Below are 17,295 nucleotides of genomic sequence, written 5' to 3'. Positions count from 1 at the left end.
GTAACTTTGTCGGAGCATGATATTTTCTTCTGGGATGCAGAAAACACATGAACAATGTGCCTCAGAGGTGAGCTGCACATCTTGAGTGGACAATGACAACCATCCTAGAAACAGCAACAGTGAAAGAGAAGAGGGAAAAAATGGTCAGAGCGGCAGGCCTGTAGACTCCCCTGGATTTTGCTCCTTCCTTACACTGACTGACCCAGAATCTAAGCTTTGGGTGGGGTTTCAAAGGCCAAATGTACCACATACTAGGTGTGATATGAAACTCCCAGAACCTTACTTTCTGTTCATGAACAGAAGGTATAACTATGCTCTTCTTTAGGGAAATGTTGTGAGAATTAACATAAGACATATTTGAAAAGGCACCTATCTGTAATTAGCAGAATAACGTCTTCAATGACTTCTAGGCCCAAATCCCCAGGAGAGAATGAAATGTGTTATCCTGTAAAGCAAAATAGACCATGCGGATCAGACCATGGCTACAGATTTTACAAACGGGAGCGTATCCTAGTTTACAGGGTGGGCGCCTTTTCCTTTAAAGTCCTCAAGCCATTGATGGCTCTTCAATCCACCAACTACATATATGTCATCTACCCTCAAAGTGTAGAGTTAGATACCACAGGCCTTCTAAACCCCAAACACTATCAAAGACCTGTATGCATTTGATTATAAAATCTACCTAGAAGCTGACTCTCTCTGGTGCTTTCAGACTTCTGCAGCTATGGGCTCCCCACATGGATAGTACCAGTGGCAGGAAGAACAGAGTCAGGAGCAAGAATCATGACCTTGCCATGGCCATGGAAAAGTTAACCATCTGATTGTGTGTGCTGTGAGGGAAGTGCACAGAAGATTGGTTCTCTACCTCTGTGTCCTATGACCAGCTCTGTTCCTTATATTTTCCCTTAAACCTGGGCGTTTATGCCACTGGCTCACATAGTCTCCAGGGGATATTTTTTTAAAGCATTTGGAGGAAACACTGCCATGTGAGCTGATAGACTAGAAATCAGCTGGGGACCAGGATCCAACAAAATGGAGGAGAAGAGGTTTCTGTGTCTTTGGAACTGAGACACTTCATTACTCTTGCACTCAGATATTAGAATTTATTATCTGCTGGCCTTTGGACTTAAGCAGAGGCACCGGCAGTTCACCAAATTCTCAGATCTTCAGCCCTGTACTGAGAGTTACATCACTGACTTCCCTAGTACCCGGGAGCTGTGGTTTAGGATGAGCTATGCTACCAGTTTCTTGGTTCCCTAGCTTGCAGAATGCCTATCATGGGAGCTTCCTAGCATCTAAAATCATATAATCCGATTCCTTCACTGAAATCCCCCATCTATCTGACCATCTATCCATCCATCATTCCACACAGTTATCTTTCTAGCTACTTATCTATGCACTTACCTACATATAATACATACCCTGAGTAGGCTCTATGTATTCATTCATTCAACCAACACCATGTGGAAAACATTCAGAAAAAGATGTTGTGATTTTACAAATAGGTACAGTTTTTTTTCTTTTGTCACTTTTTAAAAGTATACAGGATAACATCAATTTTCATTATATATCATATATCTATTACATATTAGCTATGATTTGATAATCTAGAGATGATCAAATAAGTTATCTGCAACTACGTTACTTATGTTGAGAAGCCTGTCCCTGACTGATGTACAAGGTTGGATGTCTCAGCAGCCTCAATCCAGCACTGAAACTCTGGAGGATTCCTGGAAAGCTTCTGGTCTTTAGCATGTTGGAAGGCCAAAGAAGTGAGGTTCTGGCACAGTGAAGGATAAAGCAGCAGCAGCAGCAGTATTAGCAGAGTGGATGAACTCACCAGCAAACAGCAAAAGCTGGCAGGCAAAGTTCCATTGTTTTTTCCTGTGACCTGTTTAGAACTGGGCTATAACCCAAAGTTGCTACCCACTCTGCAGCAGACTCTTCCCTCCCTGGTTAATTCTTCCTAGGAATGCCCTTGCAGATGTTCCCAGAGGCATGTCTTTTAGTTGATTTCAGATTCAGTTAAGGTGAATCATTATAAATGTTGTGGTTTTATATAATCTATACACTCTCTCCATTTTAGGCTACTCTGTTCCTATCATAAGAACCATTCTAATAAATCCCGTTTTGGAATATTTTATTCTGTTGGTTCTGTTCTTTTAGAGAACCTTGACTAATACACAATTTTATAGAAAGGACTTGAGGATTCATAGGTTTTGAAGTCCTGTAACCCATCTTTCATAAATACCAAGAGATGAGTATATGACAGCCTGTCAGGTCTACCTCTCTGAATAACCCTGACTAATACAGAGACATAAACGTACCTAGGACAGACTCCTCTGAGCTAATATGCTGGAGGAAGAGACACATATATAGAAATAAATACCTATTGACAAGGTGAATGAAGAGTCAGGGGACAGGTAATTAGATCTGTGAAGTAACAGTGAGCTATGGGACAGACGACAAATGGGGTGAGGAAAGACCCCTTGAAGGTAATGCTTAATGTCAGCTTTGAAGGATGGTGTGGGATGCACTAGGTGAGGAGAGAAGAGAACACAGGAAGAGCACATGGGCAGAGGGAGCAACGGGAGGGAACACAGGCTAGAAAGCAGATTCACACAGATGTGGAGTGAGCCCCCATTGCTGCTGTAAAGTGCCTGACCATGAAACAGAAGTCAGCGGGATGACAATGGCCAGTCTTCCTGATGACAATGGCAGGTCCTCCTTTGGGGGGGGTACCAAGTGGGTAGTGGAGAAAGCTCAGCCATGAAAATGTTGCAAATGCAAGACCCAAATTTGATCTCCAGAATGATCATCTGATGTATAATCTTGGTTGTCAACTTGACTACATCTGGAATCAGCCGAAACCCAAGCATCTGGACATGCCTCAAGGGATTTCCTTAATCTCACTATTTGAGCTGTGAAGACCCACCCTACATCTTGGGAACAACTTCTCCTGGCAGCCCCCATGAAACTATGCTTTTTGAAGTATGCTTTTGCTTTTTGCACATTGGCCCTCATTCTCAATGGCAAGTTCAGATATACGGCTGCTGAGGCTTTCCTTCACCGGTTTTGGAAGCTACTTCTTCAGAATTCCAATGCAGACAGAAGACCAGCCTCTCTCCAGGACCTCCCTGAGGCTTCAGGATCAGATTGAGACTGTTGCAATAGCCCGTTTCCTATACTAAAGAACTACTAGAGTTTGGCCTTTCTATTGGGAGCCTGCCATTGTTGCAATACCTGACTCATAGCCTATAAGCCACCCTAATAAGCCACATCTACAGTCTTTGCAAAAATGAGGGCTGGCAGAGTAGCCATCGGTGTGAAGCAAGAAAGTGCATTCAGGATGACTCAGTAGCTAGTGATGGTTCAAACTTAAAGAGCCTGACATTGGGCAGTTTCTTTTAGGCACACTTAAGTACAGTAAAATATGGGGAAAGGTTTCCGGATGTAACACAATACCATGTGTTCACTGGAACACAATTACAATGAAACTCTTCTCAAAGCGCTGTTATTTCTTCCATGAAGATGGGTTCTCTAGAAGTGCTATGTGTGTAATTTTAGGGCCTATCGGAGGATCTGGTATGGTTTTGGTCAGGCAAACAGTGTAGAGGCTATCTAGACTACTAGCTTCCCCAGGCCCTGCTTGTGAGAACTTGGGGGAACGAGGAACGGCCTAGCTCTAAGATAGTGCAGCAGCAGTCACTTGAGCTGCTAGCCACTTCCACTCCCAGCCTTCTGGGTGGGAAACAGTATAGATTCCTTTGAAAAGACAACCCTGAACGTTTAACATTCCTGGGTATTTTAGTGATTATTTGTGAGCACAGAACTTTTTATGGTGTCTTGGAATCCTGACACTGAGGAATAGGAAACAGGTAGAGAGACTCACGGGATTCACTGACTAGCCAGCCTAGCCTATATGGTAAATTCCAGGCCAGAAGTGTTAAAAATATAATCTTCATTTGAAAGCTAAGCAGAATGTCCGGGAAGGTGTCTCATCTATAAGCTGCTTTCAAAAAGTATAGATACTTTTTGAGAAATGATACAGAAAATTGTTCTTTGGTCTCTACATGTAAGCACAAACATGTGCCCTTGTACCTGTGCATGTATGAACACGCATCACCGACATATACCAAGGACATATAAGTAATTGGGAACATCAAGACTAAGTATACGGCTGTTGCTTTGTAAGATTTTAGACTCAGTCAGAAACAGATGTAATATTGGGAGGAAAAGGAAAGTTGATGTGAGACTCACCATGAGAGAGAAGAAACTAGTCATGAATTGAGAAGGAAGGCTAGGAGAAGTCTGCTGGCCTTGGGGTAGCTAGATGTCTTACCACAGACAGTGAGCTTGTAACAAAGCTCCACACTCCCTATCTATAAGGTCAGAAGTGATTCAGGGGAAATCCTGTGTCTGATGAAACACCAAGGAAAGGGCCCGAGTGAGAATATGCTCCAGAGAGCACCAGAATATGGGATTCCAGGACACCTGCCCACTGTACCACATCCTGTTTCCTTATATAAACTGAGCATAACAACACCTTACCCACAGCCTGTGTGGAGACTCTTAGTTAGCACAGCTAATGTGTGCTACCGGGTTTAAAATGTCTAATGTGCACCCATCCTCTCTCGTGCCAAGCTCAAAGTCTGGATAAAAATGCTTGGATCGATTGAAAGACAACTTTTAAGAACTTTAGGTTCTGGCAGTTTTTCTGGGATAGTCCCTAACCCAACCCCATGCCCTATCTCAAGTGCTTGAGAGAACAATTACCACCCACATGGCTTCTCATCCACCCAACTTAAGCCCATTCCATTATCTGCACAAAAAGGCAATGATATGGCCTCGGCAGCTCCCAGCATAACACAGAGCATCACTGGATCTCCAGTTCGTTGGTTGGGCACAGTCTTTTCCAGTCACTAGTCGGCTTTACAGGGTTAGTTGCTTCCAGGGACAGCAGACAGACGTTTTTTAGCCAAGCAACTGCTCTCTGATACACAGTGGCCGTAATGTTCAAGGTCTGGTGAGTGATGATTGTTTTCTATCCATATCAGCAGTGGGTAGACTAGAAACAACCAGTTCCTTTGATAGCCTCAGGGTATCTAGGCTGCCACTGAAAACTTATCATCACAACTCTAACCCTTAAGTCACATCAACATTTACTATACACTTACTGTATAATTTCCATCACTTTGATCAGTGGACAGAAGGGAGCTTTTGGGTTTTAAGGAATTGATAATGTTGTGGAGAAAGTCTCTTTCTGTCACACGGACACACAGACACAGAGTTATAGACTAAGGGATGTTTGTTGAGTGCTATTCTCTGAGCATAACAGCAATCATGTCCTTTAGAAAAGTTGTGACTACTTGTGACTCTCATGATAGAGTCTGTTGACTGTTCCTCAGAGAAGTAGAGTGTCAGGAAGAAGGTCATTGACCCCGTACTTGAGATTCCAGCTACTTCTTCCTGCACCTCTCAGAAAGTCCTCAGTAGGTACTAGAGTATGCCAACTATGAAGGGTAACAGAAGAACGAGGAAGGCATTCACGCCGAGGTGAAATTTTTAGGTGCAATTGCTTTCAGATCTTCCACAGTGCTTGGTGAGAAGTAACCGCTTACAGCAAACTCAGTCAACCTTTGGGTTCAAGACTTACTTTGGTGGAATCCAACTTTAGTTTGTTGTTGGTGCCTTACCTGGGAGGGAGTGGTTATCTCCTTAGGAAAATAATCATGAAATAAGGACACTGTCACAGCCTCATAGACAGTGGCGATTTTTATCCTGAATCTTGTATTACGGTTACACTGGATATTTAGAAGGAGATGGCCGGGTAGAAGATTTTAAGTGCAATATTGTAATAGCTATTACTGCCTTTTAGAGTTTTACTCTAAAAGGTCAGAGAATGTTACCCAGGGGATGGGCAGAATATGCGTGCCGTATTACTGAAATCAGATCGAGTCATTTTAGTCAGAAGACTTTTGCCTCAGGATGAAGGGTGTGGCTCAGAGCTACACTTTTAAACCTACTGTTCAAGAACTGAACCCAAACAGGGTAGGATGCAGACATAAGCTAGTTTCCCAACACTGCTGGCCGTGTCATGGATTTGTCTACTCACACTGAGTCCTGTCTGCCACAAGGGGAAATCGTGGTTTTGCTTTCCACGTTTTTTAAAATGCTCATCATGTATGGAACTTGATTGGAGGAAATAAAAACATTAGCCAACAAAGTAAGAAGAACAGATGAGGAGGTCCACTTCTGGAGCAAGTCAGATCGGGGAGATCTCAGGGCCAGGGGGGAGCCAGAGGGAAGTAGCTCCTTGGGGGCCAGGAGCTGGTCCCAGCACCTTCTCTCCGCCCTGCCCTGGGGCTCCCGCGCCTTGGGAGGGAAGGTGGAGAGAACAGAAGCAGCGCTCAGAGCGGGAGAGGAGGGAGGAGGACTTGGGACTGACGTTGGGCGGCTCCGAGGTCAGGACGAGCTTGGCCAGGGAAGAGTGGAGAGCAGCGGGGCTGCGCAGGGGCGCGTGCCTTGAGTTCCGGTGAGCGTGTGTGCCCCACGCTCCGTCTCTCAGGCCGGCCCAGGACACGAAGCCGGAAGAGAGCTGGAGGGACGGGCCGTGAGCAGAAGAGTGCAGCTCGCGCAGCCCGGGGGAACAGGCTGCCTCTTGGCGCTCTCCGCCGGAGCCTGCCCAGAGCTGGGTGTGAGGCTGGCGTCACGACAAACGAGCAGAGGCGGCCAGGCGGGGCGGAGTGCGCGTGCGCGGCTAGCGGGGCGTGGGAGCGGGCGCGGGGCGGCGAGCACGCGCACGCGCGTACCCGGGGCAGCTTGGGCGGCCGTTCCTGCCTGTCACTGCTGCGGCGCTGCTGGTCGTTCCCTTGAAGGCAGCGGAGGCGGCGGCTGCTCCAGACACCTGCGGCGGCGACCCCCCGGCGGCGCGGAGATGTGGCCCTTGGCGGCGGCGCTGTTGCTGGGCTCCTGCTGCTGCGGTGAGTGGCTCGGGGATCCCGGCTCTCGGGCTGGTGCGCAGCACCCAGGCGCCCCCGCAGGAGTGTGGGCTGCACCCCCGCCGGCCAGGCGGCGCCCGGAGGAGAGCAGAGAGAAGAGGAGAGGGGTGGCGGGATGCGCGGGCCCTGCGCACCCGGAGCGCCACTGTGGGAGGGCCCGGCGGGGCATCGGCGCCCCTGCCTCCTCCCTCTGCTCTCCTTCCCTAGTCCCTTTCCCCCCCTGGGGAGAGCGGGCTGAAGCTCCTCACTCTCCAGTGCACACACGTAGGAAGACGGGGAACAACCGCAACTGTGCAAAACCGAACTGCAAAGAAAGCGAGGGGGGCAGCTGCCGGGGACCCCCCTCTTCTTCTCTCGCACCCCTCTCCTTTCTCAGTGCCTTCACGCTGCATTTTGGGTTGAAGGACTAGAGTGGGAGGACCGGGCCTCTTGTGATGAAGTGCGCATTTTGGTGAAGTCGACCAGAAAGGCTTTTGCCCTACCGCGTAAGCACTGGAGCAGAGAGAACACGATGGACCCAAGTTTTATTTCCCACCGAGCTTTTATCAAAGCTTTTTTTTTTTTTTTTTTTTCCTGGCCGCTTATTTTGGTGGTTGTTGTTTTAAAACCTAAACCTAAAAACAAGCTTCCTGGAAACACCTTCTCGTGACACCCCCGCTACACCCCCCCCCCGCGCTCGCCAGCACTTTAATATATTCCTTATTGTAGATGAAAGTTTTTTTTTTCTTCTTCTCCTTTGGAGGAAACGTATTTTTGGATTTTGCCCAGATATTGCCAGTGGTCCAAAGCCAAGGATGCACCCCCCCCCCCCCTTTGTAAAGTATTTTGCTGTTTATAAACGCGTACCTCCTTTGTAAAAGCCGAGGAAAGAATAGGAATTTTTTGTGACCATATACTGCCCGTCAAGCTTCACATCCGCAGTTTCCTCTGCGAACTTTTGGTAAGAATCGGAACAGACTTGAAGCAGAACAACAGCAAATGTTAAATTTGTCTTAGGATGCTAAATTAACTGACCGTTAAGCTGATGGTTAACCTCGGTGTGCCTCTTGTAAAAGCCAGTGTTTGGGATCTGTTTCCAAGATGTCCTTAATCCTCTGCCTACCTCTTCCCCTCCCAAGTATCCTGTGTGTTGTAGCTGATTATAATAATAAAGACCTGTTATCTAACTGTGGGTATTAGATGCTTCCCGATTTCAGTTGTCTTTACGAAGCTTGTTGCTATCATTGTCAGTGTAACACTGTTTTCAAATACCTGTTGTATAATCAGAGAGCTTTCTTATTGAGCCAGATACAAATCTGTAATAAAATGTCACCAATTCAGACTATGGCCGGTAAAGCTTGTTTGTCTGAAGAGTAAAAAGTATAAGCCACATATTAGGTTCTTTTTTATAAGCCTGATTCTAAGGGTAGGTTAAAAAGCAAAAAAAAAAAAATATATATATATATATATATATATATATATATATATATATATAAAAGAATGGTAGTTTTGATGATATGAATTGTGTTAGGCCTTTGTTAGCAATAATTATGATCACATTCAATAATGCTCATTTTGTACGATGTTAACACATTTGGTTCTATAAGGACTTGCAAAATTCCTAACTTGCACTATTTTTATTGTGTTTGCTATTATCTAGGAAAGAAAAACAAACCCATAATACAGGCATTATGGTTTTGGGCCGTTAGATATTTGTAAATCAGGAAGTAATAATGTTAGCCAAAGGGAAAAATGGACTTTTGTGTGTATATCTCATGTAGGTTCAAAAGAACACATATGAAAACATGCTAGCGGTCTCAGAACACAAGCGGTATCAAGGGAACCCGGAGACTGGATTTGGAATCTAGAATAGGACAAAAGTCACAGATTTTTAAGGTTCATTTGTACTGAAGTTCGATTTTGTTTTCAGTTTCATTTATAATGGAATGGGTAACCAGGGGCCATGTCCTTGTAATCTTTACAGTTTCAGTGACCTCTGTGGTAAAGGGGGAGTGGGGTGGGGTTCTAACACCCTCTTCAGCCAATTAAAACGGAGAGCAGCCCCCTGTAATGGTTTAAAAGACATGGAGTGAAAGTCTGTATTCCTCCACAGCAAATCCAATTACACTTGCTTTAAAGGCGTAGCACTTTCCAGGGTAGTCACTAACTAGTAAATACAACCTTAAATAAATAATGTCAGCTCTATGTATGAGCTGATAATTTCTTTTGATGGTTGACTTATTTTTCTTTGTTCAGAGTGACTTTTAAAAGTCGGGCATGTACATGATTAAATTAAAAATGTTTTTATTATCTAAATTTAGCAGTAATTTAGCTGCTCACATGAGAAGGTTTTTTTTTTCCTCTTGAAGAATGGATTATTTTAAAAGCACAAGTTGCCAGTTGAAAGGATTGAATGCCTCTGTGTGTGTCCTTGTCTGTGGGGCTGCATCAGCTGTCTGGAGCTGCATGCTCCTGCCCTGCATTAAAGGTCTACGATGGGACACTTCTGCTGTCGTCTGGGTTTGGCAGATGGCTTATCTTCATCCCTGAAGTGCTAATGAAAGCGTGGAAGGCCATGTTCTAAAGGCAGAAGAGGAGGAGCCCACCCCCTCCATTGATATATGTTCTAAATACACAATCCGAATTCGTGGTTTTATTTCAGCAGCCTTCTTCCTGTGCACTCATTTGTGGGGAGCAGTTTTACCTGGCTTTGGGGCTTTTGCTGTCAAAGCTAGCTTTTTATATAAAATACAAGATCCTATATTTTTATAGCTTGTACCTCAGTCTAATAAAATCCATACTTGGTAATAAACTTACTTTCACTTTGCGTATGAGTTCAGTAACTCTTTGGAAATAGAATAAGGTTGTGGATTCAGTTTTGCTAAACTCAGTGTAGTACAAAAATAGGAACCAGAGCACTCAGCAAAAGTGGTTATTTCCCTAGACCAGTGGTTCCCAACCTTCCCAATGCTGTGACCCTTTAATCCAGTTCCTCATGTTGTGGTGACCCCCCACCCCCAGCCATAAAAAATATTTTTGTTGCTACTTCGTAACTGTAATCTTGCTATGAGTTGTCATGTAAATATCTGATATGCAGGGTATCTGGTCTATGGGTCTGTGAAAGGATCCTTCAAAAAAGACCTTTCACCCCCCCCTCCAGGGGTTGTCACCCATAGGTTGAGAACCACAGCTCTAGAAAAGAGTCCAGATGTGGAGTTCGAGTTTCTCTCTTTGTGGTTGGTTGCAAGGAATTGAAACAGAAGTGAGAGGCTCCGCCCTTGTCTGGATTTTTTTATTCCATACCCATGAAGCATTGCACAAAGTCTGGAATCTCTTCAACCTTTGAGTTTTAGGTCAAGAGAGTCTATGTGTAAGAAAGAAAAATTACTCTTCATATTCTGCCAATGTGAGCTCATGTAGCACCCTGGACTGGAGCACTCTACAGTACTCTTAAAGGCATAGAGACACATTTCAAACTGTGAGTCTCTTAGTAACGGACTGTGTGGTTTTTAGAAGGAAAACCTGTTTATCTTTCAGTAGCACTTGGTATAACTTAAGTTCATGATAAGATCATACTTCAGGATCTAACTGGCTTTAAAACTGCCCTAACCACTGTAATTCTAGATTGACTGGTTCTGTTCTTATAAGGACTCTTTAGAGCCAGTAAATATGGCAGGATGCTTTGAGTCACACTGAATTGAGCTGCAGACTACCCCACTGTGCCCCTGACCTTTATTTTAGCACCTACCAAGGGGAGCTTGGATTCTATTCTCCCTCCTAACTTAATTTTAGACCCAAACTCAAGTTCTCTCTGTCAGAGGCCGTTCTAAAGGAAGAGCTGTAGAGTACCTCTCTGCCAGCAAGTGTCTGCATCAGTTCCTTTAACAGCTCTTGAGGTTTCTCAACCCATCCATGAACATCACCCCAAGCTGATAAGTCACTTCTCTGTAAAAAACGATGGGGAGGTATTGGGCTCCCCAGCCACCCTCTCAATACAACTAAACCTAAGTTCATGGATAGCCCTTCTCATTCTCCTCCTCCAGCCTGCTCCAGAAGAACCCAATTCACTTATCCAAGAGAATGACAGCCTGTCTGCCCCTCTTTCATATCCATCATTCCGGAAACCTGCTTCCAGACTCAGCCTTGTATCTGAGATCTTGCCCTTGCTGTTGACTTCTCCCCCTGGGCTTACAGCCTTTTTCCAAGTTTTACCTCATCATAATAAAAATGGAAAAGAAGAAAGAAAGAAAGAAAAGAAGAGAAAAGAAAAAAACAAGATTCAAAAAATCCTTGCCCTTGTCCTCGCCCCAACACTCACTTGTTGAAGTCTTCTCTCTGCTTTCCGACTGTGTGAGGTCTATTTAAAGAACCACTACTGCAGCCTTCTGTCACTTCCCTCCTGAGTGCGAGTTCCATTCGGTCTCACCTGGCCAATGGCATCATTACTTAGAAAGAAGCTACATTTCAGTCCATGGTTGGATTTTAGCATAGGGTTGGCATCTTCGATGTCCACGTGAACCCTAACCCTGCCATGGAGTCGGCCACATCACCTTGGTGGCCTGTTTTGTTTGCTTCTCTCACTTTATTCTCTTCCCTGACTTACTCTTTGAGAATTATTTCCATGAATATCGACGCTCTCAAGCTTCTGTTCTCTGCTGTGTGCTTTACAAGGACCCTGTGGTCCATCTTCTTTATACAGATGATTTCAACTCTCCCCGATGTTCCTGCCGATTCCCTGGTCTTTACAGCTCTGACCCTTCCTCTGAAATCTAAAGTCATCTGTCTGGGGATCTACTGGACACTGCCACTTCATTGTACTGCTGGCATTTTTAATGCTCAGGCTGATACACTGGAAGGATAACATCCCTGAGTCTTCAGCCTCCTTTCCATATAATTAATCTACAACTAGCTAGTTCCATGACTATTTTAGTTTCCAATTTTCGTTTTTCCTTTTTTATCTCCCTCACCTCCCACATGTGACTTCTGTTGATTTGGCTGCTTTGATTTTTAATGCTGTTTTTAGGTCTCCTTTCTACTTGTTTACCTGGACAGTTGCAGGTTCTTAATGGGTCTTTCTTCTCCACTTCCTGCCCTCAAGCCCCCTTTCCTACTGCTGGGACTTGCTGTCTTTCTTAAAGGAAACCCGAGTTGAACCATTAATTGTCAAGTCTAAACTACTCAGCTTGACATTCAAGGAACACTTTACAGATTGTCTCAGCCATCTTTCTAATCTCCTTTCCTGGATCTTACCTGAGTAGTTTTTGCTTTTTGGATATTTCTTTCCAAATCTACATACAGTGTAGGGAATTTCAGGTATGTGTTCTTTCCAACACACCTCTGCTCATGCTTCTGACTGCAGTTTGATGTCTCCTTCGAAGGCCTTTCTTAAGCGCATTTATGTAGTTTGCTTCCTTTTTTCTTCTCTTTTCTTTCTTGAGGAATTTTTCTATTTATGTGTGCAGTTAACTTGAGATTTTTCTGTTATAACATGCAGTTTTGCAAGTCCAAGCAGGGTGATAGAAGAATTGGGGACTCACCTGCTACATGAAGAGTGATTCCTCACCCTCATGACTTGTAAACTTTCTTTTCTCTTTCTTTCTTTTCTCTTATTTTCTCTTTTTTTCTTTGTTCCTTTCTGTTTGGCTTTTGGATTTTTTAATGTGTTGGCTTTAAAGTTTACATTCACAAAAAAACATATAGAATTCTTTCTGAATGCTTGCAAAGACTCTTGGGATGCTAGTGAAGTCATCTTCCTACCCTTCTGAGAGTAACGGGAAAGGATGTAAAACAGTGCATTTACATGGTGAGCAAAGGTCAGTAAGAAAGGACAGTGATAGAGAGACGGTTGATAGTGGACAGAGGGACCGGAAGTAGCATCTCAAAGATGCTATGACTAGAGAGCAGGCACACTATATGTGCACCTTTAGAAAGTGTGTGAAAGGTGCAACAGTGAGAGCTTCATGTTGATCGTCTGATTTAATCTCCACAAAATCTCCTGTAAAGTAGATATGACTATTAGTGCATTGTAGATGAGGACCCTGAAGTACAGAGGGTAAGCAACTTGCCTAAGTGTCTACAACTATGACGTGGATTTACATCCAAGGTGTGTTTTCTTAACCACAGCAGGTACTCTATGCCCAGAGACGGGCATGGGCCTCCTGTTGGTGGATCAGTTGGTGCTAAGCCATGTTTATAGGAGCACATCTGCCTATCTGTGTGTGTGTGTGTGGTCGGGAGTTGCAGGAAGGTCATGGTGATGGGAGATTGGGTTGGAAATGAGAATATAAGATAAGAAGCAGGAAAGGATCTCAGAGGACCTTGTTTGTTTCCTGTGATAATATCCTGAGAAGTTGGCTTTTTGACAGTGGGGGTGATGGGGTGCCGCTGGGCAGTGGAGCACACATTTGCATTTAGAACAGTTATTTTGAGGACTATGGAAATTCACTGGCATGGAGCAGTTTGGAAGACTGAGGCAGGGAGCCAGTTTGGAGATCTGGCAATGGTTCAGGGGATGAGGGTGAGGGTGTAATTCATTCATTCAACAAGCTTTGGATTTAGAAACTGCTGACTAGGGTAGCCTAACAAGATTTTTTTGTTTTTTTGTTTTTTTTTTTTTTTTTTTTTTTGGTGGCTAGAGAAAGAGAAAGAATGATATATGGGTTCAAGTCTGACGACTGTTAGATAATTGTAATTATTTTTAGGAAGGTGAAGATTGGGGAAAAATAATGTTATATAGTTTAGGGGACAAGGCTAATTTTTAAATGACTGTAGTAACTCTCCTTGGAATGCATGGCAGACCATTGGTTAAAGTCTTCAGTTTAGATGGAAAGTTGGGCCTGGTTCAGTAAGAGAGTGTTCTCATCGTTAAAACTATGGGAATAAAGAGGAATGCTTGACACAAGGTTGCTGACCACAAAACCCTTGTCTTAGTTACTGACTTTTACTCTAAGGAGAAACCATGACCAAGAGAAATTTTTTTAAGTGCTTAGTTGGGAGCTTGCTTGACAGTTAAAGACATGGCTTCATCATCATGGTGGAGAGAATAATAGAACTCAGGCATGGCGCTGGAGCAGTAGCTGAGAACTTACATGTTGGCACCAGGATACAGAGAGAGTGTCAACTGGGACTGTTTAGGTTTTTGAGACCTCAGAGCTTATTCTAGTGACACTCCTCCAATAAGGCAACACCTTCTAATCCTTCCCAAACAGTTCTACCTACTAGGGACCAAGCATTCAAACATAGGAGACTCTGGAGCCAGTTTCTTTCAAACCACCATACCTTAGGATCATTAATATGGTAGTATGAACCAAGGACTAGGTTTTAAAAGCTATGATGAGGTGGAGAAAATAAACAGGCATATTAGAGTTAGAGGAACAAAGTAAGAAAAAAGAAGGAGAAGCTGCTCCCTGGCTGAAGAACTATAGAGAAGTCGAGACAAAATGAACCGTGTGAATTTGGTTCTTCTTAAGAGAATATTAGTGAATTGTGTAAGAGCCGGTGCAACCGTATAGTAACTAGTGAGCAAACTGGAGTCCTGTTGACACAGTCTGGGAGTGCACTGAGGTCAAGAAGTGCACATAGACCATTGTCTTAGGATGCTGGGTAAGAGAGACGAATATGCAAGCTTTTTAAAAGTTTGGCGCATATACAGTTATTAAAAGGTGATTCAAAACACTTCATAAGTGGAATAAAGGGATGTGGAGGCTGGCAGTTCAGGAGTCCTCCTGATGATGGACAAGAGTCAGCAATAGAAACAAGCTCCAAGGAAAGAACTCATTTCTGGAAGGGAAAGGAAAAAAACCCATGGATAGTCAAGGCTGTGATTAAGTTTATGTGGGAAGCGTTATGAGCCTCAGGCTTCCTGGAAGGATTCAGTTTGAGTTAAGTAGGGAGAGGGGGCTGCTGGAGAGCACACTCGGAGAGCAGAAGGGGAATTGCCTCGGAGTCATTAACGGAGGAGAAATTTTACACAAGATGTCTGAAAACATTAGGGGCCCAGATGAGCAGTCACGGTATGACAATCTCCCGTTCTTCAGGAGCAATGCAAATTTTCTCAGGAACCCGCTAGACAGGTTGGTTTTCTGCCCTCCATGGCACGGTGGGTACAGAAAGAGCTATATGTGTGACCTTGTGTTGTCTAACCTCTTACATTCTCCCTACAAGAATTTTAAGCTCCTAAGAGAAGGCCCACTTTTTCTTTTCTTTATTTTCATATCCCTCTATCCCGACAGTGTTTTATCCAGGTTATTCTTAACTGCTGATTGCATGTCCACTTTTCTGAGCTGAACACTTATGAGCTGTATGGGTAAGACCTCTCTGCCACTGCACAGCCAAGCTCAGGACTGACTGAAGGAGGTTCCAGTTTTTGATGCTGTGTTCATGAAAGCTGTGAGATCTAAGCTTTTGGGCATTTGTTATAAGTTAATCTTCCCCAGTTTAATTGGTAATTTGCCTGTAACCCCGCATCATCCTTTTAGGTTAACTTTCCATAGTCTGGAAAAGGACCGCTGCAGCCTGACTTACCTGTGTGGATTTTCTTATGTCTGTTGTTTACTGTCATTTACTCTGTGTGTTAGCCACAGTTTCCTCCAAAAGAGAAAAAGCCCATATCAGACAGTGTTAGTGTTCAAATAACATGTTGAGGAATATTTGGGGCTCCTCTTACTTACTCATTATTATGAAGGCTGTCTTGGTTTAGCTAGGTCAAATTTACTTTTCATTTTACTGACAGCATTTATTCTGCCTAAATTACTTCAGCTATGAAATGTTTTTACTTCAAGAAGTGATAGAGTATAATTAATAGCTCGTGAAAGCACTGAAAGGTATATCCCAGACAAGTTAGAAAATCGTGAGTGTTTGCCATTCTTACCTGGGGTCTTCTAGGGAGAAAAGCCTCATAGAATGGCTGGTCTTGAATCTTCTGGAAAAGCATAATTTTGAACTGACTCATCGAATATAATTTTTAAATCTTGAAATGACTCATGCTGCTATAAAATGGACACATCAACGTTTTAATTTTACTCTTTAAGGAACAAATCAGCAAGTAGACAAAAACCACTTTTGAAGGCAAATCGGTAGAGCAGACACATCATAGGCAAGCAAGAATACTTAAAGGATATATTAACAGATGCAAAACTGGTCAAGATCTTCAGGTTTTTAAAATTAATATTGTTGGAGCCCTCTTCCGAGAGGTACAAATTCATTACAAAGAAGCATTTTACTCTCTATCAAAGAATCTTGTGAATGACCCTCCATTCCAACAACATACACAACCGTAGATGGTCAAGTTCAAGTCAGTGGAAGTAGAAACTGTCTAGAATCTTACAATTGCAGACCTGCTAGATAGTGCCAATCACCCATTTATAAGACACTCTGGGAACTTAATGTCCCTTTCAGAATCTCTTCAGGTGTTTTCTGGTACTTCCTTTCCTTCGTGATGTCACTTCTTCCCCTCTTTCCTTTGTACAATGCGATGCTTTACCTTCAATGTCTCTTTCTCCAGGGAAATAACGCAGAACTCCAAGGGTATAGAGATTGTAATTGAACATGAAGCCTGGGGCTTTCTAATATTTGGGTGGCAAAAATTCTAGAGAACTGGGAAAGGTCAACGGTGGATGTCCCCAAGGCTGCTTTAGGTGGCACATTCCCAGGAGTGTCCAGAAGGCCAAGCTTATTTCAGTAGATGCTGCCATGTCCAGTTTTATGCTGTTGCCCTGTGTTTATGCAGCATGGTGTTGCTTAGGGAACATTTCTTATTTGTTTTCTCCTGGGTTGCTCCCTAGTGTTCTAGGAAGTCACCCACTGTTTGCGCTGACCCTTCTTATGAAACCATGCTGTAGAAAAATGAACTGCTTAGCGCTGCACACTAAGCCGTGTGTAATACACAATGAGGCCTTGTGCTTGAGTTTCCTTGAACAAAGTCCAGAGTATATTCTGGTGAAGGACTTTCCATTCCAATCAAAACCTGATGAGTATTTATTAATAATTACGCTATTAAGAGTAACACTTCATGCCCCCAGTATTCTGTCTAGTTTACATAGAAAGAGGAAATACTAAAGATTAACAGAGTTAATGTTTTATACTCCTTGGTACTTTGGATTTTGAAGGAAAAGTCAACAAGCTACTCAGATAAGAGCTTTTGATAAATGGCCATGTGATATGATACAACTGGATTTTCTCCACATCTTTGCCATTGGAGACGAATGGTGAGCGGCGCTCGGGTGGTCTATGCCATTGAGAAGAACCACTGGGCATTCTCTACTCATCAGCAGCATCTGCTCTTGGTTTCCACACGGCTCTAGGCTTTTAGGGTAGT

At 43.7% G+C, this 17,295-nt stretch overlaps 1 protein-coding gene across 9 annotated transcripts in view; it reads left to right on the top strand.

The window, feature by feature from the left end:
- Positions 1-6,794: 6,794 nt before the first annotated feature.
- CD47 (CD47 molecule) overlaps positions 6,795-17,295 on the top strand; it is a 57,081-nt gene continuing 46,580 nt past the window's right edge. For 8 of the 9 annotated variants that reach the window (XR_013975075.1, XM_080918794.1, XM_080918793.1 and 5 more), the window contains exon 1: positions 6,795-6,983. Coding sequence is in view for 8 of the 9 variants with exons in the window: in XM_080918794.1 (XP_080774920.1) it covers positions 6,938-6,983 (46 nt within the window). In the remaining variant the exon portion in view is untranslated. The remainder of the gene's footprint in view (positions 6,984-17,295) is intronic. The other variant, XM_080918795.1, reaches the window with a different exon arrangement.

The sequence above is a fragment of the Micromys minutus genome (genome assembly GCF_963924665.1).
Source record: "Micromys minutus genome assembly, chromosome: 7".
NCBI classification, from domain to species: domain Eukaryota; kingdom Metazoa; phylum Chordata; class Mammalia; order Rodentia; family Muridae; genus Micromys; species Micromys minutus.
The sequence above is the reverse complement of the archived record's forward strand: the minus strand, read 5'-3'. Positions and strand labels throughout refer to the sequence as shown.